The 25,313-nt window shown below is 47.5% G+C and overlaps 2 protein-coding genes across 14 annotated transcripts in view; both read left to right on the plus strand.

Annotated features, from left to right (window-relative positions):
• Positions 1-25,313, plus strand: part of LOC129708828 (transcriptional enhancer factor TEF-5-like) — a 219,528-nt gene that overhangs the window by 148,600 nt on the left and 45,615 nt on the right. For 7 of the 13 annotated variants that reach the window (XM_055654836.1, XM_055654839.1, XM_055654844.1 and 4 more), the window contains 3 exons: positions 991-1,053; positions 1,140-1,202; positions 21,520-21,531. The exons of 1 other annotated variant lie outside the window; for it this stretch is intronic. In XM_055654836.1, the coding sequence (XP_055510811.1) occupies positions 991-1,053; positions 1,140-1,202; positions 21,520-21,531 (138 nt within the window). The remainder of the gene's footprint in view (positions 1-990; positions 1,054-1,139; positions 1,203-21,519; positions 21,532-25,313) is intronic. 5 more of the 13 variants (XM_055654841.1, XM_055654843.1, XM_055654842.1 and 2 more) reach the window with 5 other exon arrangements.
• Positions 16,939-25,313, plus strand: part of rpl10a (ribosomal protein L10a) — a 216,781-nt gene continuing 208,406 nt past the window's right edge. The window contains exon 1 of the mRNA XM_055654849.1: positions 16,939-16,943. The gene's annotated coding sequence lies outside the window, so the exon portion shown is untranslated. The remainder of the gene's footprint in view (positions 16,944-25,313) is intronic.

A 25,313-nucleotide genomic window follows, 5' to 3' on the forward strand; every position in this document is an offset into this window, starting at 1 on the left:
CTTTTAAATATAGAAGCATCGAAACATAGAAAATTGGTGCAGGAGTAGGCCATTCGGCCCTTCGAGCCTGCACCGCCATTCGATATGATCATGGCTGATCATCCAACTCAGTATCCCATCCCTGCCTTCTCTCCATACCCCCTGATCCTTTTAGCCACAAGGGCCACATCTAACTCCCTCTTAAATATAGCCAATGAACTGTGGCCTCAACTACCTTCTGTGGCAGAGAATTCCACAGATTCACCACTCTCCGTGTAAAAAATGATTTTCTCATCTCGGTCCTAAAAGACCCCCCCCCCCCCCCCCCATCCCCAAACCGCGACCCCTGGTTCTGGACCTCCCCAACATCGAGAACAATCTTCCTGCATCTAGCCAGTTCAAACCCCCCAAGAACTCTGCAAGTCTCTATAAGATCCCCCCTCAATCTTCTAAATTCTAAACACCACTATTGTGCCTACCTCCACCACCTCCCCAGGCAACACGTTCCAGGCCCCTACCACCCTCGATAAAACCTGCCCCGCACATCTCCATTAAACTTTCCCCCTCTCACCTTAGACCTATGCCCTCTAGTGTTGGACATTCATTTCCCAAAAGGTTCTGACTGTCTAGATCTTTGCCAATTTTTACCAGAACAATTCGGTTGCTGTATACGTGGATCCCTGGTGGTGTGGAGGACTCAATGGTGATAAACTGGTTGCCATAGTGACGGCTTTTCCAAACTACCCTGCTTTCCAAAACACAGCAAAATTAAAACCTGACGAGGTGGGTGGGTGCCGAGAACAAAAAAACAAAATGGCTTTCAACTGCATGGCTGTTAGAGGAAGCAGGGCTATAGCGGGAGCTTGGGGAAAGGCTGGAGATGGTGACGGGGAGGCCTGGCCTTGCATGCCCGAACTAATCGACTAATAATGTAATCACTTGTGTACAGGAGTGACGGAAGCATTGCCTTTCATTTGTGTTTTTTGTCTCTAAATTGTCTCGTCAACATAGGTGTCTAGTCACATACAGGTGTTAGCCAGGAAGAAAGTACGAGAGTACCAAGCAAGTATCAAGGTAGGTGCAGCCGGCATGAATCCGGGGGACGTTCATCTCCATGGTTACAGGCTCTTCTTTTTCTTCCCCTTTGCTCTTTCCTGCAGGTGTCTAGTCATATGCAGGTTCTTGCCAGAAGGAAAGCTCGTGAGATTCAGTCCAAGCTAAAGGTATGCGCTTCTCTGCTTTGGCCCTGTGTTTGGCACCAGGCTGAGACTGAACGCCAGTTCTGATAATACTGTCCGTCCAACCCAACGCCCACCTCAATGAACCCCCGCATTAACGCGGGATCATACGGTGCAGGAACAGGCCCTTCGGCCCGCCTTGCCCATGCTAACCATCTACGCGGGATCATACGGCGCAGGAACAGGCCCTTCGGCCCGCCTTGCCCATGCTAACCATCTACACCAATTCCTTTTACCACCACTTGGTCTATAGGCTCTTCTGCATTTAATGATTCAGGTACTCGTCCCGATGCTTCTTAAATGTTAAACCATGCTCTGGAGAAAAAGTCCCTCTTAGCTCTTACTCTAAACTTAGGCCCTCTAGCTTTAGGCACCTCATTGTTGAGGAGTAATATTGAATCCAATGTCACTGGCGGTACATTAATCATTCCCACTATAAACCCCAACAAACTGATGTTACTAAAGCAACACATAGCCTAAAGAAAGCCCTTGAGCTATAAACAGGATGACATTTTGGATCTTCTAGATTTTTTAACACTCGTCCTCATCCTTAAGGGCGGTACGGTGGCGCAGCGGTAGAGTTGCTGCCTTACAACGCCAGAGACCAGGGTTCGATCCTGGCTACGGGTGCCGTCTGTACGTAGTTTGTACGTTCTCCCCATGACCTGCGAGGGTTTTTCTCCGGATGTCCCAGTTTCCTCAAACACTCCAAAGACGTTTGTAGGTTAATTGGCTTCGGTAAAATTGTAAATTGTCCCTAGTACTAGGGATGGTGTTAGTGTGTCGGGGATCGCTGGTTAACATGGACTCGGTAGTTTCCACTCTGTATCTCTAAAGAAAACTAAACTAAGGCAGCTCTAGGATGAGAGCCAGGTATACCCCCCCAAACCTAATCCTGTTCGCTCACTTGTGACTTTACCAAGATAAATTCCGAATTAAGGGAACTTGGGACAATTAATGGATATTTAATTGCCCCGACAAAGCCTGACTGAACAGAGGACACAGTCAGGAGAAGTCAGCATTAGAGCTGGCCATCATGTCAATGCTCAACCAAGATGCGCCCAGCAGAATTTCTGACTGCTCTCTCTGTCCCATGACGTGGCGACAGACATGCGGCTTTGAACCTCCCATGAAGGAAGAGCTCATGTGCTGGAGCCTGGCTGGAATCAGGGGGCAGACGAAATGTGTAGGAAGGAACTGCAGATGCTGGTTTAAACCAAAGATAGACAGGAAAAATGCGGGAAGAACTCAGCGGGACAGGCAGCATCTCTGGAGAGAAGGTCCATCCATTCCTTCCCTCTGGAGATGCTGCCTATTCTGCTGAGTTACTCCAGCATTTTGTGTCTGTCTTTGGACTCCCCGAAAGTACAGGAACAAATAACATGTGCATCGGTCAGCTTTCCCTTTGACGTCGAACAGTGTTATCAGAACTGCACTGTGTTTCAGGTTCAGATCTCAGCTTCTCTCTGGCTATTAATGGGTGACTTTATTTTATTTTTTTTTTAATTTTGGCTTTGTGGCAGTGTGCAGTGAACTCGCAAACTAACCCATTTCCTGTGCTTCGTGAACTAACCCCTCTCTAACTCTGCAGATGTTAGGCCCCCAGAGGTTTGCAGCATGCCGCCTAGCTCCACTTCCTTCTCCTTCAGTAGATCTTCCCTCTGCTTGGTTACCTTTCTCTCTCTCCAGATGGAGGTCTACTTTGAGATCTTCGACACGTCTGACCTCCATTTTTGCCACTTGAATCTACACTAAAGGACTTGTTCTGCAGCCCGACAAATGTACGGAGTGACTGCTATTCACACGCGTCCAACTAATGAAACTTTTATCACATGGGGGATGCAAAGGATTATCTATAGTTTCCTGCAAAGTAGTCAGTTGACCAGGAACAGTCCGTGTGTAGGAGAGAGGTGCAGGTGCTGGTTTAAACCAAAGGTGGACACAAAAAGCTGGAGTAACTCAGCGGGACAGGCAGCATCTGTGGGCAGAAGGAATGGGTGACGTTTCGGGTCGAGACCCTTCTTCAGACTGGTTTGGGGAAAAGGGAAATGAGAGATACAGGCGATGATGTCGAGAGATGAATGTAGACAATGAATGGAAGAGATGCAAACAAGTAACGATGATGAAGGAACAGGCTGTTGTTAGCTGTTCGGTGGGTGAAAACGAGAAGTTGGTGTGACTTGGGTGGGGGAGGGATAGAGAGAGACGGAATGCCGGGGCTACCTGAAGTGAGAGAAATCAATTTTCATACCGCTGGGCTGTAAGCTGCCCAAGCAAACAGTCCTTGCTTTGGTGAGGAGTTCAATTCCCACTGTACCGAGGAAAGATTTGAGAAAAATGTTATCTGTTCTGGGAATAGAATGTATTTTTTCCAGAAGATTACAGCTGAACAAAGCAGGAAAAGAATACATGGGTGGGAAAGAGGAAGGATATGGAAGGATACGGGCGGGGAGAACCGTTGGAAAGGGTGAGCATGGAATGAGATGAGGCGGTGGGTTTGGGAGAGTTTCATCTGCAGGGATCATTGAACAAGCTGATTCCATCACGGAACTTTCTCCCCAACGTTTCTGCTGCTTTTGTGCAATCGTCCATTCCCTTGGCATTCAACCTATTGCTTGGGTGGGTAGCCTTCCTGCCCTGACACAGACCCTCGGGAACACCGGCTTCAGGCTCAGCAGACCCAGGAGAGGTGCGGAGCTGAGGGCTGGAGGAGTGAGGAAGAGAACAGGGATCTGTGCCTGGATTAGTTTCTGTCCTAGAATCGTACGGCGTGGAAACAGGCCCTTCCGCCCAACTGGCCCACACTGACCCACCATGTCCCATCTACACTAGTCCCACCTGCCTGCATTTGGCCCATATCCCTCTAAACCCGTCTAATCCATGTACCTGTCTAAATGATTCTTAAACGATTCAAGAGTCCCTACCTCAACTACCTCCACCGTCAGCTTGTTCCATACACCCACCATCCTTTGTGTGAAAAGATTACCCCTCAGGTTCCTATTAAATCTTTCCCCGCCCACATTAAACCTTTATGTCCTCTGGTTCTCGATTCCTCTACTGTGGGCAATTCCCCAATCTATTCCTCTCATGATTTTGTACACCTCTATAAGGTCACTCTGGCACTGCTCCTGCTCTCCATGGAATAGAGTCCTAGCCTGATCATCCTCTCCCTGTAGCCCAGGCCCTCGATTCCTGGCAACATCCTCGTAAATCTTCCCTGCGCCCTTTCCAGCTTGACAACATCTTTCCCACAACGTGAGAACGTGGGTGTCACAGTGGGGGCAGCGGTAGAGTTGCTGCCAGAGGCCCGGGTTCCATTCTGACTACGGCTGCTTGTCTGTACGGAGTTAAGACGTTCTCTCCGTGACCTGCATGGGTTTTCTCCAGGATCCCTGGTTTCCTTCCACACTCCACAAGATGTATGGGGTTGTAGATTAATTTGTTTGGTACAATTGTAAAATTGTCCCTAGCGTGTGTAGGATAGTGTTAGCGTGCAGGGATCGCTGGTCAGCGAGGACTTGGCAGGTCGATGGGAGAGTTTCCGCGCTGTATTTCTAAACTAAACAAACCATTACGCCCAAAATTGTAAAACAATCATCTAAATGTGATCTCACCAACATCTTATATACGTCCGACTGCAAGTTACTTTGAGTTGAGTCGAGAGATTATAGTGCAGAAACAGGCCCCCCGGCCCACCGAGTCAGATTCAGATTCAGATTCAAACTTGTGCAGTGTACAGTACAGAGACAACGAAATGCAGTTAGCATCTCCCTAGAAGAGCGACATAGAATATGAGCAATAAATAAATATGTTTACGTGCATAGTCACAGTAGTGCTATAATTTTTTTCCTGGTGGAAGGAGTGTCCGGGGGGGGGGGGGGGGGGGTGATTGGCAGTCACCGAGGTACAGTGTTGAGTAATGTAACAGCTACAGGGAAGAAGCTGTTCCTGGACCTGCTAGTCCGGCAACGGAGAGACCCGTAGCGCCTCCCGGATGGCAGGAGGGTAAACAGTCTGTGGTTGAGGTGAGAGCAGTCCGCACTAACCAGCGATCCCTGCACAGTAACACTACCCTACACACACTAGGGACAATTTTACATTGATACCAAGCCAATTAACTGACAAACCTGTATGTCTTTGGATTGTGGAAGGAAACCGAAGATCTCGGAGAAAACCCACGCAGGTCACGGGGAGAAGGTACAAACTACCTACAGACAGCCCCCGTAGTCTAGATCGAACCCGGGTCTCTGGCGCTGTAAGGCAGCAACTCTACCACTGCGCCACCATGCCGCCCTGCTCTAGTTAACTGCAGCAGGCTCTTATCTTCAGTTGCACTCTTCCCACAGGCAGGAGCGTTGCAGTGACTGGTGATGGTTTTGCAAGCTACGGGGAAGGGGGAGATCTAAAATTATCACAAAAACCCCCCACCAAAAAGGAAACTCTATATAAGCAGGATCATTCCGTCATGCCAGGATGGGGGTTAGAAATAAAGATGGAATTCAATTTCCATTTAACAAAATTAAACAGAGCCGCAGAACACAGAGTTTTTGTTTAAACTCCGCTACAAGAGGTTTGTGTAGACTCTCGGCTCCAGAAATAATCGTTACCATGTGCAACCAGAGACGATTCAAGTAGAGGTTGGTTATTTTTCCAATTTAGAGTAATTTGGGGGATAATTGGATTTCCCCACCTCTCGGAGCTGTGGGAATACCCAAACCACACAAACTGCAGCAGCTCCGGAGAAAAGTCCACCTGCCATTCTCCAAGGCCCATTAGATCTGGGAATAAAGGCCAGTGATGCTTGTCATAGAGTCATCCAGAGTGGAAACAGGCCCTTCGGCCCAACATACCCATGCCGACCAACATGTCCCATCCACACTAGTCCCACCTGCCTGCATTTGGCCCATATCCCTCTAAACCTGTCCTATCCATGTACCTGTCTCAATGTTTCTTAAATGTTTTGATGGGTCTTGCCTCAACTACCTTCATCTGGCAGCTCGTTCCATACACCCACCATCCTTTATGTGAAGAAGTTACCCCTCAGGGTTAAATCTTTCCCCCCTCACCTTAACCCTGTGACCTCTGGTTCTCGATTCCCCAACTCTGGGCAAGAGACTCTGTGTGTCTACCCGATCTATTCCTCCCGTGTACACCGCTCATCCTCCCGTGTACGCCGCTATAAGTTCACCTCTCATTCTCCCGTGCTCCAAGGAATAAATGTGTGAAAACGTTACCCCTCAGGTAGCCCAGGAATATTTCCCCATCCCCTGGTCCCCACCCCGTCCATCCAAAATTGGGCGGTCACGGTGGTGCAGCGGTAGAGTTGCTGCCTTACAGCGAATGCAGCGCCGGAGAACCGGGTTCGATCCCGACTACGGAGTTTGTGCATTCACCCCGTGCATACACCTTGAATCATTTAAAAGAGGGAGAGCCAAGTCTATTGTCGACCCTTCGAGTCATTAGCTACATAAAGAGGCCATTCAACCCATTGAATCTGTGCTGTGTCTCTGAGCGGCAAACCGGTCAGCCCCATTTCCCCCACTCTGTCCTTTTCTGAAATTGTTGTGCGTCTCTGCTTCCATCACGCTCCAAGGACAATAACGCTCACCACACCGATCAGCGATCCCCGCACATTAACACCATCCCACCCCCCACTAGGGACAATTTTTACATTTACCAAGCCAATTAACGTACATACCTGCACGTCTTTGGAGTGTGGGAGGAAACCGAAGATCTCGGAGAAAACCCGCGCAGGTCACGGGGAGAACGTACAAACTCCATACAGACAGCACCCGTTGTCGGGATCGAACCCGGGTCTCCGGCGTTGCATTCGCTGTATGGCAGTAACTCTACCGCTGCGCCACCATGCCGACCTAAGTTACTGTTTAGTTTATTGTCACATGTACTGAGGTGCAGTGAAAAGCTTCTGTTGCGTGCTAACCAGTCAGCGGAAAGACAATACATGTTTACAATCGAGCCATTTACAGTGTTCAGATACATGATACATGGATGTAGCCTAACCGGATCACTAGTTCATAACTTTTAGGAGCAGAATTAGGCCATTCGGCCCATCATGTCTACTCCGCCATTCAATCATGGCTGATCTATCTTTCCCTCTTAACCCTATCCACCTGCCTTCACCCCATAACCTCTGACACCCTCCGCCTTAAAAATGTCCATTGGCACCCACAGCCGTCTGTGGCAATGAATTCCACAGACTCACCAGCCTTTGACTAAAGAAATTATTTCGGTAAAGATTGTAAATTATCCCTTGTGTGTAGGATAGCGCTGGTCTATGGGATCGCTTGTCAGCAAGGACTGATTGTTCCGAAGGGCTTGTTTCCGCGCTGTATCTCTAAACCAAGCTGAATATCAGATCAGTCTACACCACCACCTCTACCCCTAGTTCTCGATCTCCTCAGCCGCCCGTACTCCAGCCTTAACCCTCTTTACACCACCCAACCCTCAATGCACAGTAAGCATTACCCAGCTACTTGACTACAAAAGCTGGAGTAACTCAGCGGGTCAGGCAGCATCTCTGGAGAGAAGGACTGGGTGACGTTTCGGGACGAGTCTGAAGAAGGGTCTCGACCCAAATCGTCACCTCTTTAAATCTTCGGTTGAAACCAGCAACTGCAGTTCCTTCCTACACAATACTTGACTACAAAGATTCTCTGAACAATAGCAGATTGCTTTATTCTACCGAAGCCAAGATTCAAAGGCGTTGTTGCACCATCTCCTGCCACCTTCGTTTGGGCAATTGTGGCTTGTGTGCCTGAGGTTGGCATTAACTCGCAGCGGCATTATGGTGGATGCAGCCGAGAGAGAGAGAGAGAGAGAGAGTGTTTTATTGTCATAGGTTCCAGATAGCAACAGCAAAACAGAATATGTGAACATAGTTCACTGTACACAATATAATAAACGAGAAAAAAGTTCCATATACATACATAGATATACACCATATATACACATATGTACACACACATATATGCATATACGCTCTGTATATGTGTGTGTGTGTATATATATATATATATATATATATATACACATACATTATGTACATATATATATATGTGTGTATATATGTGTTTGTGTGCGTGTATATATATGTGTGCGTGTACGTGCGTATATATGTGTGCATATATATACACGTGTCTGCATGTATATATGTGTCTGCATGTATGTGTGTGTGCATATATATGTGTGTGTGTGTGTACACATTAAAACAAACAGACTTTAATAGTGCAAATAGACAAAACCGAAGCCATCCTCGTGATGTGAGAGCTGGCTTGTTGTCCGCCTCCTTAGCTGACTTGTGGCAGTCCAAATACAGTCGGGCGTGCTACTAGAGAGAGGGGGACTGGTCGTCCGAGATGCTTTCTCCAGAGTTGCATGTGCAGAACCTGAGTGGACCGCAGCAGTGTGCCGGCTCAGCTTTGTCATGGCCGAGCGGAGACCAGCCATAGTTTTCTTTTTAGAGATACAGCGCGGAAACAGGCCATTCGGCCTACGAGGTCCGCGCCGACAAGCGATCCCCGCACGTTAACACTGTCCTACACCCACTAGGGACAATTTTTACATTTACCAAGCCAATTAACCTACAAACCTGTACGTCTTTGGAATGTGGGAGGAAAGCGAAGATCTCGGAGAAAGCCCACGCAGGTCACAGGGAGAAGGTACAAACTGCCTACAGACAGCACCTGTGGTCGGGATCGAACCTGGGTCTCCAGCGCTGCTGCGGCAGCAACTCTAACACTGCGCCACCGTGACCTCCGTGGTTCTGGAGCAAGGCCAGAACGTCGCAGGGCACTGCATCCAAAGTAACCTGGGTTGGGGTTGAATCCTTGCCAGTGGATGTGGCTCCACATGGCTGTAATTGCAACCCTTAAATGATGGCTGTCATAGCAGGGAAAAACCAACCAGCCTGGGCTAGGAAAATGCTTCCACTGTATTAATGTGTCTGCAAGGTATTATACCCTCTGTCCACACCAACAACACAGACAGCACCAGCCATAGACAGCGACTAAGATCCCCTTCCTCACACTTATTGAAAATATTGGGTTAGGCGAGGTCAGACTTGGCTTTGATTTCTCAGAAGAAAATTTCTTGTCCTTAAGCAAGGTCACAATCGCGCAGAGAAATCGCCCATCGACTCCAGCCTGTTGTGTGCAGAATCCATGTGGGAACATCTAGCCACACGTTGGGGTGGCACAGCGGTAGAGTTGCTGCCCGACAGGGCTTACAGCGCCAGAGACCCGGGTTCGATCTCGACTACGGGTGCTGTCTGTACAGAATTTGTACGTTCTCGCCCTGATCTGCGTGGGTTTTCTCCGGGTGATCTCCGGTTTCCCCCCACACTCCAAAGACGTCAAGGTTTGTAGGTTAATTGGCTTCGGTAAAATTGTAAATTGTCCCTAGTGTGTCTGATACTGCTAGAATACAGGGTGATCGCTGGCCGATGCAGATTTGGTGGGCCAAAGAGCTTCTTTCCGCGCTGTATTTCTAAAATCTAAAGTCCAAAGAGTGTTTCTGGTTAGTAAGTCGTGAACCTCTGAACCTAGACTGGATGAAACACCCCCATGCCCCAATCATTTGTTTAGTTTAGTAGTTTATTGTCACGTGGACCAAGGTAGAGTGAAGCGTATTTTTTTGTGGCGTGCTATCTCGTCAGCAGAAAGACTATACAAAATTACAATCGAGCCGTCCACAGTGTGAGTTAGGAGTGTGGAGCGATTGTAATATGTGATTGTAGATCTGCTTCTGTGTCTAGCAAGCAAGTGAGTTGGGCCTGGGTTGGGCGCCATCTTGAAAACAGATAGTCAGTAATATGAAGCTGCAATTCGATCCTTATTCTAGGAAAAGACTACAAGATGGATTTATGGAGGAGTAGCTGAATTTGTAGCCAGCCTCTCCGCTGTCACTAAGCATGCCTGTGCTCTTAACATCTCCTGTCCAACAGCTATTTCTTTGCCTCTTTCCCCCCTCCCACTCCCCATCCCTTCCACCCATCCCTCCCTAAACACTGCCATCATGTGGCCCGGTGGTACAGCTGCTTCTTAGCTTCAAGCCCGTTCCCACTTCCCGCTCTTGCCCGTATTTTTACCTCTCCCCGGTAACAGTGAGATGAGCGGTGTTATCAAACATTCGGACTGAAGACCTCTGAAGAGGATGTGAATCTAGACAGGGATTGCCTTGACTCGTGTTCAGTGGGACACCCACACACGTAGGACTAGATGAATTAGACTAAATAATAGATGGAACAATTGACTTTCTATCAAGCCGAAGCTACTGCATGTTGTACAAACCATGTAGATGGGTTAATTCATAATCAACAATACCACTGATGATATAGATTACTGAAGAGGAACATTTAAAAATGGGGAAAGACAAAAAGCTGGAGCAACTCAGTGGGTCAGACAGCATCTCCGGAGGAAAGGAATAGGTGACGTTTCGGCCTGAGACCCTTCTTCAGTCACTCCAGCCTTTTGTGTCTAACTTCGATGTAAACCAGCATCTGCAGTTCCTTCCCACACACCAGAGATGCTGCCTGTCCCGCTGAGTCACTCCAGCATTTCCTGTCTATCTTCGGTGTACACCGGCGCTTGCGGTTCCTTCCTGCACAAAATGGAGAATGCCTGCTCTGTTTCATTTCCCAACCCCAGAGTAAGTATCGGTAGTTTTCTCAGTGTTTGGGTCCATTTTGAGGAATTCTGCCGTACAACCTGGCTTTCTTTGTGCATGTTGCCATTCCCGCTGATACCCCTCTTCAAGAAAGAGTGCCTTCTACCATTGACTATTGTTCCCTCTTGCTTGTTGACCCACGAGCTTTGGATGACCATTTTAACCAGACTGATTCTCCCTTGGAATATGTGCAGCAGAAAAAAAGCAGCTGCTCTTAATTTCAAACGCTGGGTTTACTGGAGTTTGCGTGACTGGAACCACCAGACCTCATTTATTACACTTCGGTTTCTCTGGAGAAGTTTGGGGCAATTGGCTCACAGGAGTAGCTGGTTCCCAGACTGGAGTGGAAAATCTTCAGTCAATTTGTTTAGAAGCAGTTTACAGGACTTCCTCACTGCTATTTTTGCACCAAGCCTTTTCTGGCCAACTTAGGCTGTGCCAATTGTTAGGGAAAGAGGGGTTCAGAAACATGGGATTCACTACTTGAGATGCACTCGGCTTGTACACGCTAGGATTTAGAAGATTGAAGGAGGATCTTATAGAAACTTGCAAAATTCTTAAGGGGTTGGACAGGCTAGATGCAGGAAGATTGTTCCCGATGTTGGGGAAGTCCAGAACAAGGGGTCACAGTTTAAGGATAAGGGGGGAAATCTTTTAGGACCGAGATGAGGAAAACATTTTTCACACAGAGAGTGGTGAAACTGTGGAATTCTCTGCCACAGAAGGTAGTTGAGGCCTGTTCATTGGCTATATTTAAGAGGGAGTTAGACGTGGCCCTTGTGGCTAAAGGGATCAGTGGGTATGGAGAGAAGGCAGGTACAGGATACTGAGTTGGATGATCAGCCATGATCATATTGAATGGCGGTGCAGGCTCGAAGGGCCGAATGGCCTACTCCTGCACCTATTTTCTATGTTTCTATGCTTCTAATGGAGGTCACTGCCAGCAGGAATGATAGATTCAATAGAATTAAGGCAGCACGGTGGCGCAGCGGTAGAGTTGCTGCCTTACAGCGCCAGAGACCCGGGTCCGATCATGACTACGGGTGCTGTCTGTACGGAGTTTGTACATTCTCCCCATGACCTGCGTGGGTTTTCTCCGGGTGCTCCGGTTTCCTCCCACACTGCAAAGACGTACAGTTAATCGTAGGTTAATTGGCTTGGTATAAATGTAAATTGTCCCTAGTGTGTGCAGAATAGTGTTAGTGTGCGGGGATCGCTGGTCGGTGCGGTCTCGGTGGGCTGAAGGGCCTGTTTCTGCGCTGTATCTCTAAAAACTAAAACTAAACGAAAAGCCTTTAAACTTCCATCTTCATGGAAACTCTGTTCACTACCGCCAACCTTATCTACTGCCACCTAATTGTTAAAGAAACTTAGGATGTAGTACTAATGCCACCTCTGAAAAGGGGAAGATCTTTCATTTCTATAGCACCTTTTACAATTTTGGATCATACCGCAAAACCTTACAGCCTTTCAAAATATACATTTTGAATGCAGTCACTGATGGGATGTAGGAAGTTTGGCAGGAAATTCTGCAGCTAATTTATTCATGGGCATGTTTCCAAGACAGCAACAAATTGGTGACCTGTTTTTTTTTTTAATGATATTGGTGAAAAATAAGTACGGGAAAATCAGGATGTAAGGTTGATTTTTTTTGCGGAATAAACAAACAATAAGAATTTTTCCAGCGCCGTTAGTGAAATGTCACTTAAGCTTTGAGTAAGGTGGCACAGTGGCACAGCGATAGACTTGCTGCCTTACAGCGCCAGAGACCCTGGTTCGATCCTGACTACGGGTACTGTCTGCACAGAGTTTGTACATTCTCCCCGTGACCTGCGTGGGTTTTCTCCGGGTGCTCCGATTTCCTCCCACATTCCAAACGTTTTTTGACAGTTGTGGTGGACAAAAATGCTGGAGAAACTCGGCGGGTGAGACAGCATCTATGGAGTGAAGGAACAGGTGATGTTTCGGGTCGCGACCTTTCTTCAGAACCCGAAACGGCACTTATTCCGCTGAGTTTCTCCAGTATTTTTGTCTACTTTCGATTTTTCCAGCATCTGCAGTTCCTTCTTAAACATTTCATCTACTTGACTGTTTTGGTAGTGCCTGCCTCAACTACCTCCTCCAGCAGCATGTTCCATATATCCACCACCCTTTGTGTAAAAAAAGTTGCTCCTCAGGTTCCCATTAATTCCTCCCACACTCCAAGGATGTACAGGCTTGTAGGTTATTTGGCTTCAGTAAGAATTATAAATTGTCCCCAGTGTGTAGAATAGTGCTGGTGTGAGGGATCACTGGTTGATACAGACTCAGTGGGCCTGTTCTTGCACTGTATCTCTAAACTAAACCAAACCAAACTAAACCACACTAAACTAAGGTGGCGCAGCGGTAGAGTTGCTGCCTTGCAGTGTTTGCAGCACCGGAGAACCGGGTTCGATCCCAACTACGGGTGCTGTCTGTACGGAGTTTGTACGTTCTCCTGCGTGAGTTTTCTCCGAGATCTTTGGTTTCCTCCCATATTCGAAAGACGCACAGGTGTGTAGGTTAATTGGCTTGGTGTTTGTGTCAATTGTCCCGATTGTGTGTAGGATAGTGTTAATGTGCGGGGATCACTGGTTGTCACGGACTCGGTGGGCCAAAGGGCCTGTTTCTGTGCTGTGTCTCTAAACTAAACTAAACCAAACTAAACCATGCCATACCAAACCAAGCATGGAAATTCCTCTCTGTTCTTGTTAGTGGATTGCTAGTTATGATTTATTCTCTGACTCCCCCAGTGGTCTCTCTAAAGATGCTAAGGTCTGTGTTACAGTATCAGAAAATAGCTGTGAGGGACATGTCTTGTGACGCAATCAACATCTCAGTTCATTGAGCTGTGTGGATATTGGCTGCCAAAAAGATATGCCACAGTAACTCTTGATTAAACTGCGGTACGGTGATGCAGCGGTAGAGTTACTGCCTTACAGCGCTCGCAGTGCCAGAGACCCGTGTTCGATCCTGAACGTTACCCATTCCTTCTCTCCAGAGATGCTGCCTGTCCCGCTGACTTACTCCTTCTGTCCATTGCTCTGTTTAGTTTATTTTAGAGATACAGCGCGGAAACAGGCCCTTCAGCCCATTGAGTCCGTGCCGACCAGCGATCCCCGCACACTAACATTATCCTACACACATCTGGGACAATTTACAATTTTAACGAAGCCAATTAACCTAAAAACCTATACGCCTTTGGATTGTGGGAAGAATCCAAAGCACCCGGCGAAAACCCACGCTGGTCACACGGAGAACGTACAAACTCCGTACAGACAGCACCCTGAGTCAGGATCGAACCTGGATCTCGGGCGCTGTAAAGCAGCAGCTCCACCGCTTGGCCACCGTGCCGCCTGCTTGTAGTGGAGATCATTTGTGTGCATCAGAGAAGTTGCCGCAATGATCAAAGCCAATGAGCTTGAGTTATGAACACACATTTGGACACAAAGCTCACAGATAGGAAGTAAGTTACCACCATTAGCTTTCATTTAGAGAAACCGCGCAGAAACAGGCCCCTTCGGCCCAGCGAGCTTAAGTGACATTTAATTTAAAGTGACATTTAATTAATGGAACCCGGGTCTCTGGCGCTGCGCTACTGTGCCGCCCAGAGTCCCACACTCTGAAGACATGTAGGCTAATTGGCTTGTGTAAATGGAAAGTTGTCCCTAGTGTGTGAGATAGTGCTAGAGTACGGGGTGATCGCTGGCCGGTGGGCTGAAGGGCCTGTTTCCACGCTGTATCTCTAAGGTCTAAATGCGACTGGGCTCTCGGGGATTATGCCCTGTGAGTAACGTGTGTGCTGGAGGCTCACTGCCCTTGTACCCGGAAAATCACTCCCTGGGGTATATGTACACCCTTTGTAAACGGGACATCAGATCTCAGTCAACTGAGATCCGTGAGTGTCCACAGTAACTGCCCTGGTCCATTTCACCTGCAGTGATTCACAGGGAGTCCGTGCACAATGCAGTGTGTGCCCAGACACCCCACTCAAGGGGTTCACACGTCCTCTTAACACAGAGTGTGAAATACCGAGTTGTTTTTTTTTTTACAGATTCCCGTGATTTATTTGCCCTGTAATTTTATCTTTGTCTATAAGCAAAAATATTGCGCTTGCATCAATAAACACTGCCGCAGCGTGGAATGGGAAATATTTGCCTTACAAGGAGCGTTCTTGACGGGGGCCAATACCAGCACAGCAGATTAGCAGCACCAGCAACACAGTGAGCCTGTGTCCTGGGAGTAGTGGGGAATTCCGTAAACAGCATCGGAACAGAACTCACAGCTGGGCTGTATGTTGGCCACGCAGTTAGTGAGGAGCTCACCGCCCCCCACTGGGTCACGCAACCCCCCTCATACGCTAACTCCCTTATCCTGTATCTACACACTGTAAAATGGCTCGACGGTAATCATGTATTGTCTTTCCGCTGACTGGGTAGCTGGCAACATAAGAATCTTTTCACTCCGCCTCAAGACACGTGACAATAAACTAAACTAAACTAAAACTAAACTAGACAGGCACAAAATGCCCCTGAAAGAGTGGAGAGGATGTTTCCACTTACTGGGAGAGTCTCAGAATTAAAGGACGTTCCTTTAGGAAGGAGATGGGGATGAATTTCATCAGTCAGAGGGTGGTGAATCTGTGGAATTCATTGTCACAGAAGGCTGCGGAGGCCAATTCAATGGATATTTTGAAGGCAGAGGTAGATAGATTCTTGATTAGTACGGGTGTCAAGGGTTAAGTGGGAGAAGGCAGGAGAATGGGGTTAGGAGGGAGAGATAGATCAGCCATGATTGAATGGCAGAGTGGACTAGATGGGCCAAATGGCCTTCATCTGCTCCTGTCACTTATGAACTTATGAAAATGCTGGAGTAAATCAGGCAGCATCTCTGGAGTAAAGGAATAGGTGATGTTTCGGGTCGGGACCCTTCATCAAACTTAGCTTATCCAGCCCAAATGGCCAATCCTGTGCATTTACCACCACATCCTCAAAACACTTCATCGGTTTAAGGTGAGGGGGAGGACAGATTTTGTTTTTGTTTAAAGATACAGCGTGGAAACAGGCCCTTCGGCCCACCGAGTCCGCGCCAACCAACACTGGTTCTATCCTACACACTGGGGTCAATTTACAGAAGCCAATGAACATACAAACCTGCACGTCTTTGGAGCGTGGTAGGAAATGGGAGCACCCGGGGAAAATTCACGCGGTCACAGAGAGAATATCCAAACTCCGAAAAGACAGCATCAGTATTCGGGATCGAGCCCGGGTCTCTGGCGCTGTAAGGCAGCAACTCTACTGTTGCGCCATTGTGCCGCACAGTGTTCTTATTGCCCCTGTCCCACTTAGGAAACTTGAACGGAAACCTCTGGAGACTTTGCGCCCCACCCAAGGTTCCCGTGCGGTTCCCGGAGGTTTTTGTCAGTCTCCTTACCTGCTTCCACTACCTGCAACCTCCTGCAACCACCTGCAACCTCACGGAAACCTTGGGCGGAGCGCAAAGTCTCCAGAGGTTTCCGTTCAGGTTTCCTAAGTGGGACAGGGGCATATCTTTCCTGAAGGTGAGGAGGGAAAGATTTAATAGGAATCTGACGGGGCAACTTTTCTTTTAGCTTAGTTTACTTTATCGCCATGTGTGCAGTGAAAAGCTTTTGTTGCGTGCTAACCAGTCAGCAGAAAAACTGTACATGATTACAATCGAGCCATCCACAGTGTACAGACACATGATAAAGGGAATAACATTTAGTTCAAGATAAAGTAAAGTCCAATTAAAGATAGTCTGAGAGGTAGATAGTAGCTCAGGACCGCTCTCTCACTAGTTGATAGGATGCTTCAGTCACAGTTGCCTAATAACAGGTTTTTTCACTCATAAACGGTGGTAGGTATATGGATCGAGCTGCCAGAGGAGGTAATTGAGGCAGGTACTATCACAACGTTAAAGGGACATTTGGACAGGTACATGGATAGGATGGGTTTAGAGGGATATGGGCTAAATGCAGGCAGGTGGGACTCATGTACATGGGGCATGCGGGTCGGCATGGGCAAGTTGGGCAAGAAGGACCTATTTCCACGCTGTATGACTCTATATGGCTAGGACACAATTTGTTCTGACAAAGGTTCATGAATGAGAAGACTGACCATCTCTCGTTCCACAGACTTGCTGAGTTCCCTTTACATGTTTCTGTTTTTGTTTCAGATGTTCAGCATCTGCAGTTTCTTAAAAAAAAATTCTAACCCGTTCCTTCTTGTGCATTTTCCTATACGCTGGCCGTGCAGACGTGTAGCGGCATTACTGTTGTCGGCCTAGACCCCACGTACAATAGTTGACATTCACCAATGATACAGCTGTATCAACGAGTAAAAACGCTTCCCCGTCAACCTGCAACATCCACATTTATTGGCAAAATGCATGGTCAGTTTAATAGTTTAGTTTAGAGATACAGCGCAGAAACAGGCCCTTCGGCCAACCGAGTCTGCACCGACCAGCGATCCCCGCACATTAACACTATCCCACACACACCAGGAACAATTCTTACATTTTATACCAAGCCAAAATTAACCTACAATCCTGTACGTTTTTGGAATGTGGGAGGAAAGCAAAGATCTCGGCGAAACCCCATGCTGGTACCAGGGAGAACGTACAAATTCCATACAGACAGCACCCGTAGTCAGGATTGAACCTGGCTCGCTGGCACTGCAAGGCAGCAACTCTACCGTTGCACCACCGTGCCACTCTTGGTGAATTGGGGTACAGATGCATGAAACTTTAACGCTCCCTGGCATGAACCTGTGCGGCCCATCAAGGTAAAGCATTTACTGACCCAGGCTGGTCACATTTTGGTTATGTGGCTGGCAAGAGAATGCTGGCTTGCCCTAGCCAAATTGAGAAGAAGAAAGTATCTCGACTTCAGGGGTCAATTGACTCAGAGCCACATCTTTCACAGCTGATTAGTTGTAACCTCGGAGTGTCCATGGAAAGAAAGTTGCCGCAAACTCCATCTCAAGTCATTGGAATGACTGCAGTCCTAAAGGACTCAGCACTAGTCCATTTCCCCATTTCTTTTGTAGGAAGGAACTGCAGATGCTGGTTTCAACAGAAGATGGACACAAAAAGCTTGAGTAACTCAGCGGGACAGCAGCATCTCTGGAGAGAAGGAATGGGTGATGTTTCGGGTCGAGTCTGAAGAAGGGTCTCGACCTGAAACGTCACCCATTCCTTCTCCCCAGAGATGCTGCCTGTCCCGCTGAGTTACTCCAGCTTGTTTTGTCTCTCTTCCCATTCCTTTTATTTGGCTTATTCGTTTCAACCCAGCTATGAACTAGCAGAATCCAAGGTGGGAGAAGGTCGGGGATTAAAGTACTTGAGATCCCATCCTGACACAGGTTCCACCACAGATTTTCCAGCAACTGGTGGTTCGATACCTCCTTGAATCCGGAAAAAAATTAAGAGAACGCACGAGAAAAATCCCCTGGAAATCCCCCCCGAAAATGTGGGGCCCAGGCCGGGTGAGGTGGCTGATCTCGACCTCATTGTGACTTCCATGACGATCAGCGGGTCAACTATCCCCTCCCCCCACCGCCCCTGTAGACGAGGCTCTGGAACTTCGGCCCGACCAGAGCCGGCAGATCCGTTTCCCACAGCCGACATCCACAGCAGACTTTGCGGGCCAGTATCTCGACACCCCACAAACCGTGACCTGTGTAGATCCGGCAAAACAGATAACAGGGCCAGGCTCTGGGAACAAGGGTGCCGGAAAATCAGTGGTTGACCTTCAGAACCTTGTTCCATCACTGGACAGAATGCTGGAAGACAGCACGTCAGCATCTTCAAGAGAAATGGAGGACAGGCAATAAACATTGGCCTTGATAGAAACACCTATATTCTGCAAGAGAATATGAAAAAGAGCCACTGAGCTTGATAGGGCCAGCAAGCCAAATGCACGCTCCCCTCGTTTGTGACCCCCCCCCCCCCCCCTCAGTTCAGTTGGTGTAAACGTAATGAATGCTTTGCTGAAGGATCTCAGAATCTGGCGCGACATTTCCCCGTGCTTTTAGACGATTCGTTTTCAGAAAGGTCGAAGATGACAGGTGGGAGGAGGCGGACGGTGATCGGGGGAATGCGAAAGTATTCAAGTTGCGACCAGCGGTGTGTCGCCAAACATCAGGCAGAAAGAAACGGTGATAGCCCTCCCTTACTGATTGAATCCATCAACGGTAACAGCAATTGAAAATAATTCCTCCACCCTTCTCCGACTTTGGGTATCGAAGCGGAGTCCAAAATATCGGCGGCACGGTGGCACAGCGGTAGAGTTGCTGCCTTACAGCGCCAGGGACCCGGGTTCGATCCTGACTGCGGTTGCTGTCTGTGCGGAGTCTGTACGCTCTCTCTGTGACCTGCGTGGGTTATCTCTAAACTAAACGAAACTGAGAAGTCTTGGAAACTAATTTCTTTGACTCAACCCAGGGCAGCTACATTAATTATTCACAGCTCCATACTGTAGATCCACTTGATAGTTGCATTGGCACCATGCCAGAAGTTGGTTGGTTCACATCCTACCCCAGTATTTATGTCAACCCTGCATCTCATCAGCGCTTCTGTCATAAGCTCGTCAGTCACAGGAACAGAATTAGGCCATTCAGCCCATCGTGTCCGCTCCACCATTCCATCATGGCTGTTCTATCCTTCCCTTTCAACCCCAATCTCCTGCCTTCTCTCATAACCTTTGGCACCTTTACTAATCAAGAATCTGTCCTTCCAAAGAGAATAAGTTAATTTCTATTGAATGTAATTGAAGATGAACGTCTATCCTAATGGTTATCAGTTTCTCATCCAGAACTGACGCGGATTATTCTTCTGTATTGTGGATTTAATGTTGTATAAGGTTGCTGCCCTTTTCCCTACACTACAGAGCCTGCACCCCAAAAAGTAATTACTCAGTCGTGTGAAATTTGAGGATCAGATGCTGAGTAAATGCAAGTCACCCCATTTTTACTTACATGAAGCAAAAGCCTACGGTTTTCATTCATTAACCTCTGCACTCAGTAGAAATCACTTGAAATCAGCCTGATTTATAGTTACAATGAATCGGTGCAAAATTAACTTCCAAAATGGAGCAATTTGTATCTTTACCGTGTTGCGTTTTCAAACTAATTGCTGCCTCCAAATTAGCAGGAAGCTGCTGGTTCAGATACCAGGAGCCATCTTCAGCATGTCAAAGCCGGGTTAGAGTAAGGACATTATTGACTGATGGGCAAGAATCAGAAGTATAGACCTCTCTAGCTTTTAAGTGTTATTTATATAGAGGTTCAGCGAATATCAAGTCCCCCTTTGTAAAGAGAACTGGTCAGCAGGGAACTTGAGGGCCGTGGACTTCTTGTCTTTCACCATTTTTTTAAGGAATGAACACTAGTCACACAGGCACTTGTGCGGAAAATATTAGAAGAGCAAACAAGACTCAATTAACTTGAGTCTTTGCTTCAAGTTCATCCCCCAAGAACATTTGCAGCCAACTCTGGCCAGTTTTGTTTTCTGACCAGATTCCTTTGAATTTCAGATTTTTTTTTATGGAAGGAAAATATTCAGTAGGATTAATGGGATTCCTGATAAGTTATTTATTCTTGCATGTTTGAAAAGATTCTCACCACTATTGATTGCATTTTGTTGTGTCTGTCCAGTGAAACCTGCTTAGAAATGTTCCTTTGCAATGTTGAGCCAATCCTCAAAATGTTATTAACTCCCCAGAACTAGAAGGGTGCCAAGAGTTACGGGGAGAAGGCAGGAGAATGGGGTTGGGAGGGAAAGGTAGATCAGACATGATTGGATGGCAGAGTAGACTTGGTGGGCCGAGTGGCGTTGCTCTCCTCCTGGAACATGCTGCTGCAAACAATTTGAATTGGATTATCAAAATCATTCGAGAGGCATCGTCAAGTAAGTCAACTATCAGGGGGGCACGGTGGTGCAGCGGTAGAGTTGATGCCTGACAGCGCTTACAGCACCAGAGACCCGGGTTCAATCCCGACTACGGGTGCTGCCTGTACGGAGTTTGTACGTTTATCCCCGTGACCTGTGTGGGTTTTGTCAGAGATCTTCTCTATTACTCCCACACTCCAATGACGTACAGGTTTGTAGGTTAATTGGCTTGCTAATGTTAATGTGTAAAATTGTCCCTTGTGTGTGTAGGATAGTGTTAGCGTGCGGGGATCGCTGGTTGACACGGACTCGGCGGGCCGAAGGGCCTGTTTCGGTGCTGTATGTCTGAACTAAAGTTAAATCTATCTAATCGAAATAAGTGTGACTCGTATTGTAAACCAGGCAGACGTTCGAGTCAGAGTTTCAGCTTAATCTTGATGTAGGCCTGATAAACCAGGTGCCTGCTCAATCAAGGTATTGCCCCACTGTAAACGTGAGGAAGGTGCAAATGTACAACAGGAAGTCAATGTAACCCCCGCACCCCGTCCCCCCATCCCCGCCCCCCCCGTCCCCCGCACTCAAGTATGAATTGTTTGAACTGTGATAATCTAGGCAGGTTTCACTGTTGTGATTAACTGAATGAAAAATGTTGTGTTCGATCCCATTAATGATGTGCTTTTCTTGAATCCAGGCAATGAATGTGGTAAGTATCTAATTATTTTGCCCATTTGTGTGCATGTTCATGCATGTCATTTTTTTTTTAAATCGAACCTCTCTCGCCCAGGTCACTTCTGGGACTGCTTCTAAGACCAAGCCAATTGCAAAATACGTTGCATCATTTAGCTGACCTGCTAAAAAAAGCTCCAAGATGCAGCCTGAAAATCCGTTTCTAAAACCACCCTCCCATGTAGTCTGATGCACGAACTTTCATTGAGACCCGAGTAATCAAAACTTGACTCGGGAAGTTTCCTTGCGATCAGTGCTCGACAATAATCCAATTGGAAGGACGATTACTTCGATGCAAATACCACAAAATTGGCCAATTTATTTAATCCAATTTATTTAGTGAAGCAGCACCTGATAAGGGTTGGAATCATTTATAGTCTCTGTTTGTCCTTTTGTGAGACGGAAAGGTTTGCGTAGTGGGAACATTCCATGAAGAGCTTTGATCTAACCTGGGCTGGAAGAGGTTAATCCATGTCTGTTTGTTTTATGCTGTGTTTCTAGATAGAGAAACTATCCCTTCTCTTTTGCTCTCCAACATTACAAAGAAATGTAAAAGTCGCCATGGATAGTTGACAATATTTTCAGTGACAGGTCAGTGAGGTCTTGAAGGTAGTGGGTACATTTGGAGGGCACGGTGGCACATCTGGTAGAGCTGCTGCCTTACAGCACCAGGGACCCTGGTTCGATCCTGACTACGGATGCAGTCCCTACGGAGTTTGTACCTTCTCCCCATGACCTGCGTGGGTTTTCTCCGAGATCTTCGGTTTCCTCCCACACTCCACAGACGTACAGGTTTGTAGGTTAATTGGCTTGGTAAATGTAAAAATCGGCCCTAGTGGGATAGTGTTAGTGTGCGGGGATCGCTGGTCGGCGCAGACCAGGAGGGCCGAAGTGCCTATTTCTGCGCTGTATCTCTAAACTAAACACAAGAATCTTGGAACCTGATTTTTTTTGATACAATACCGGGGAACTACATCCATTATTCACAGTTCTATAGATTCACTTGAAAGTAGGTCGGTACGTTCATATCATACTCCAGTATTTATGTCTACCCTGCATCTGAAGAAAGGGTCTCGACCTTGAACGTCACCCATTCCTTCTCTCCAGGGCTGCTGCCTGTCCCGCTGAGTTACTCCAGCATTTTGTTACAACATCCTCGTAAATCTCTCTACCCTTTCCAGCTTGACAACATGTTTCCGAAAACATGGTGCCCAGAACTGAACGCAGTTGCAGGAAGCAAGCTCTCATTGAGACATAGAAACATAGAAAATATGTGCAGGAGTAGGCCATTCGGCCCTTCGAGGCAGCACCGCCATTCAATATGATCACGGCTGATCATCCAAAATCAGTGCCCCATTCATGCTTTTTCCTCGTATCCTTTGATACCATTAACCCTAAGAGCTAAATCTACCTCTCCCTTGAAAACATCCAGTGAATTTGATCTTATCATCTCCTCCTGTCAATCCCTCTCGGATGTCTCCTTGAGATCACCTCTCGATCATCCCAAGCTTAGTGTGTACAGACCCGTCTCAGTCCGTCATAAGACATCATATTCACCCCAGGAATCAATCCAGGGAATCTAGACTGCATCGGCACCAAAGCCAGTAAGTGCAGAGTCAGAGATGCAACACTATGAATGAGATCTGGCCAAATCCGATGTGATCACAGCAGGTGGATACAAAATGCTGGAGTAACTCAGCGGGACAGGGAGCATCACTTACATTGACACCGAGCCAGACTGTTAAGATCTGAAGAAGGGTCTCGACCCGAAACGTCACCCAATCCTTCCCTCCGGAGATGCTGCCTGTCCCGCTGAATTACTCCTGACAGTTTAAACCAGCATCTACAGTAATCTCAGCAGAGTACTCTAATTTAGCCCTTGTAATGAGGGCTAACATACCGACCCGATAACGTCAGCCAATCCTTCTCTCCAGAGATGCTGCCTGCCCCGTTGAGAAGATACTCCAGCATTCTGCGTCTGTCTTCGGTGTAAACCAGCATCTGCAGTTCCTTCCTACACATAGTATTTGGCTTCCTAACTGCTTGAAGTCGCTGCATGCTTATTTACCGCTAATCTTCTGGCCCAGCTCGCCAAGATACTTCTGACCACCACTGATTGTGCTGGTTTCTCATTCCTTTGCCCTACTTTGCTTTACAAAGTTGCATAGCTTCACGCACAAGTACACTTTATTCTCACATGTACTCATGTACAGTGAAATGCTGTGTTTTGCATACAACCCGCTAAAGTCACACAGGAGACCTCACCTACATCGTACACAAGAGTCACCGCGCTCCTGGCGTCAACAATCCTATCTTAGTTTAGTTTAGAGATACAGCGCGGGAACAGGCCCTTCGGCCCACCAAGTCCACACCAACCCATGATCCCCGCACATTAACACTATCCCACGCATACTAGGGGCAAATTACAATTATATCAAGCCAATTAACCAACAAACATGTGCGGGAGGAAACCAGAGATCTCTAGGAAAACCCAGGCATGTCACGGGGAGAACGTACAAACTCCGTACAGACAGCACCCGTAGTCGGGATCGAACCCGGGTCTCGGGCACCGTAAACGCTACAAGGCAGCAACTCTACCATGCCGCGCATAAATCTTTTCACTGTCTGAAGAAGGTCTTGAACCGAAATGTCACCTATCCATGTTCTCCAGAGATGCTGCCTGACCCGCGGAGTTACTCCAACGCTTTGCGTCCCTTTGTGTAAACCCGCACCTTCCGCCTGCAGCCGCACGTGGCAGCGGGCAGGCCCCCACATGGTGCCCCTTTCGTTCTCGACCGCCCCTGTGCCCAGGTCCCCCAACATATTCCCACTGTTCTTGTCCACTCATTTAATCCTTTGTAGACACCTTTCATTCTCCTCACTGCTCAGTCCCCTGCCTCCCTCGAGCTTTGTTGGTGAACTTGGATATGGGGTGCACTCTGTCTTCAGTCATTAATATAAACTAAGTACCCAATAGAGCGATGGCTGTGCCTTTGCCAAGGATATACGACACCCCTATCTGAAAATTACCTTTTTATTTCCAATGTTCTACCCGTTATCAATCCCCTTTAGCACGTATTAACGATATCCAACACCTTGTTAGTCCTTACGTGGAACGCAAAGTGCTGGATTAACTCAGTAGGTCATGCAGCATCTGCGGAGGACATGGACAGGCAACGCTTCAGGTTAGGCCCCTTCATCAGACATAAGAACTGAAAAGTCGCCCCTCCATGTTCTCCATAGATGTTCAGCTAATCCAGTACTTTCTATCCCAAGCAAGCTTCTATCATCTGCAGTTCATTGTGTCCACCTTGTTAGCCCTTATTGCCTGCTAACACACAAAATGTTGTTACTCATCCTTCATAAGGCCACTGATTTCCTTTCTATCCTGTTAGTTACTTCCCCCAAAATGCCTTGTTAGTTTTACCACATTTGATTTACCCGTCAGAAAAGCAGGTTGATTCATTTTAGGATGTTTCTAAGTATACTATTCCCAGACTCATTATGATGAGTTTAGTTTAGTTTAGAGATACAGCATGGAAACAGGCATTTCGGCCCACCGAGTCCGCGCCGACCAGCGATCCACACACACTAACACTATCCTACACACACTGGGGACAATTTACAATTTTACCGAAGCCAATTAACCTACAAACCTGTACGTCTTTGGAATGCTGGAGTAAACCGGAGCACCCGGAGAAAACCCACGCAGGTCACGGGGAGAACGTACAAACTCTGTACAGCCAGCACCCGTAGTTT

This window comes from Leucoraja erinacea, chromosome 24 (genome assembly GCF_028641065.1).
Source record: "Leucoraja erinacea ecotype New England chromosome 24, Leri_hhj_1, whole genome shotgun sequence".
Lineage (NCBI taxonomy): Eukaryota > Metazoa > Chordata > Chondrichthyes > Rajiformes > Rajidae > Leucoraja > Leucoraja erinaceus.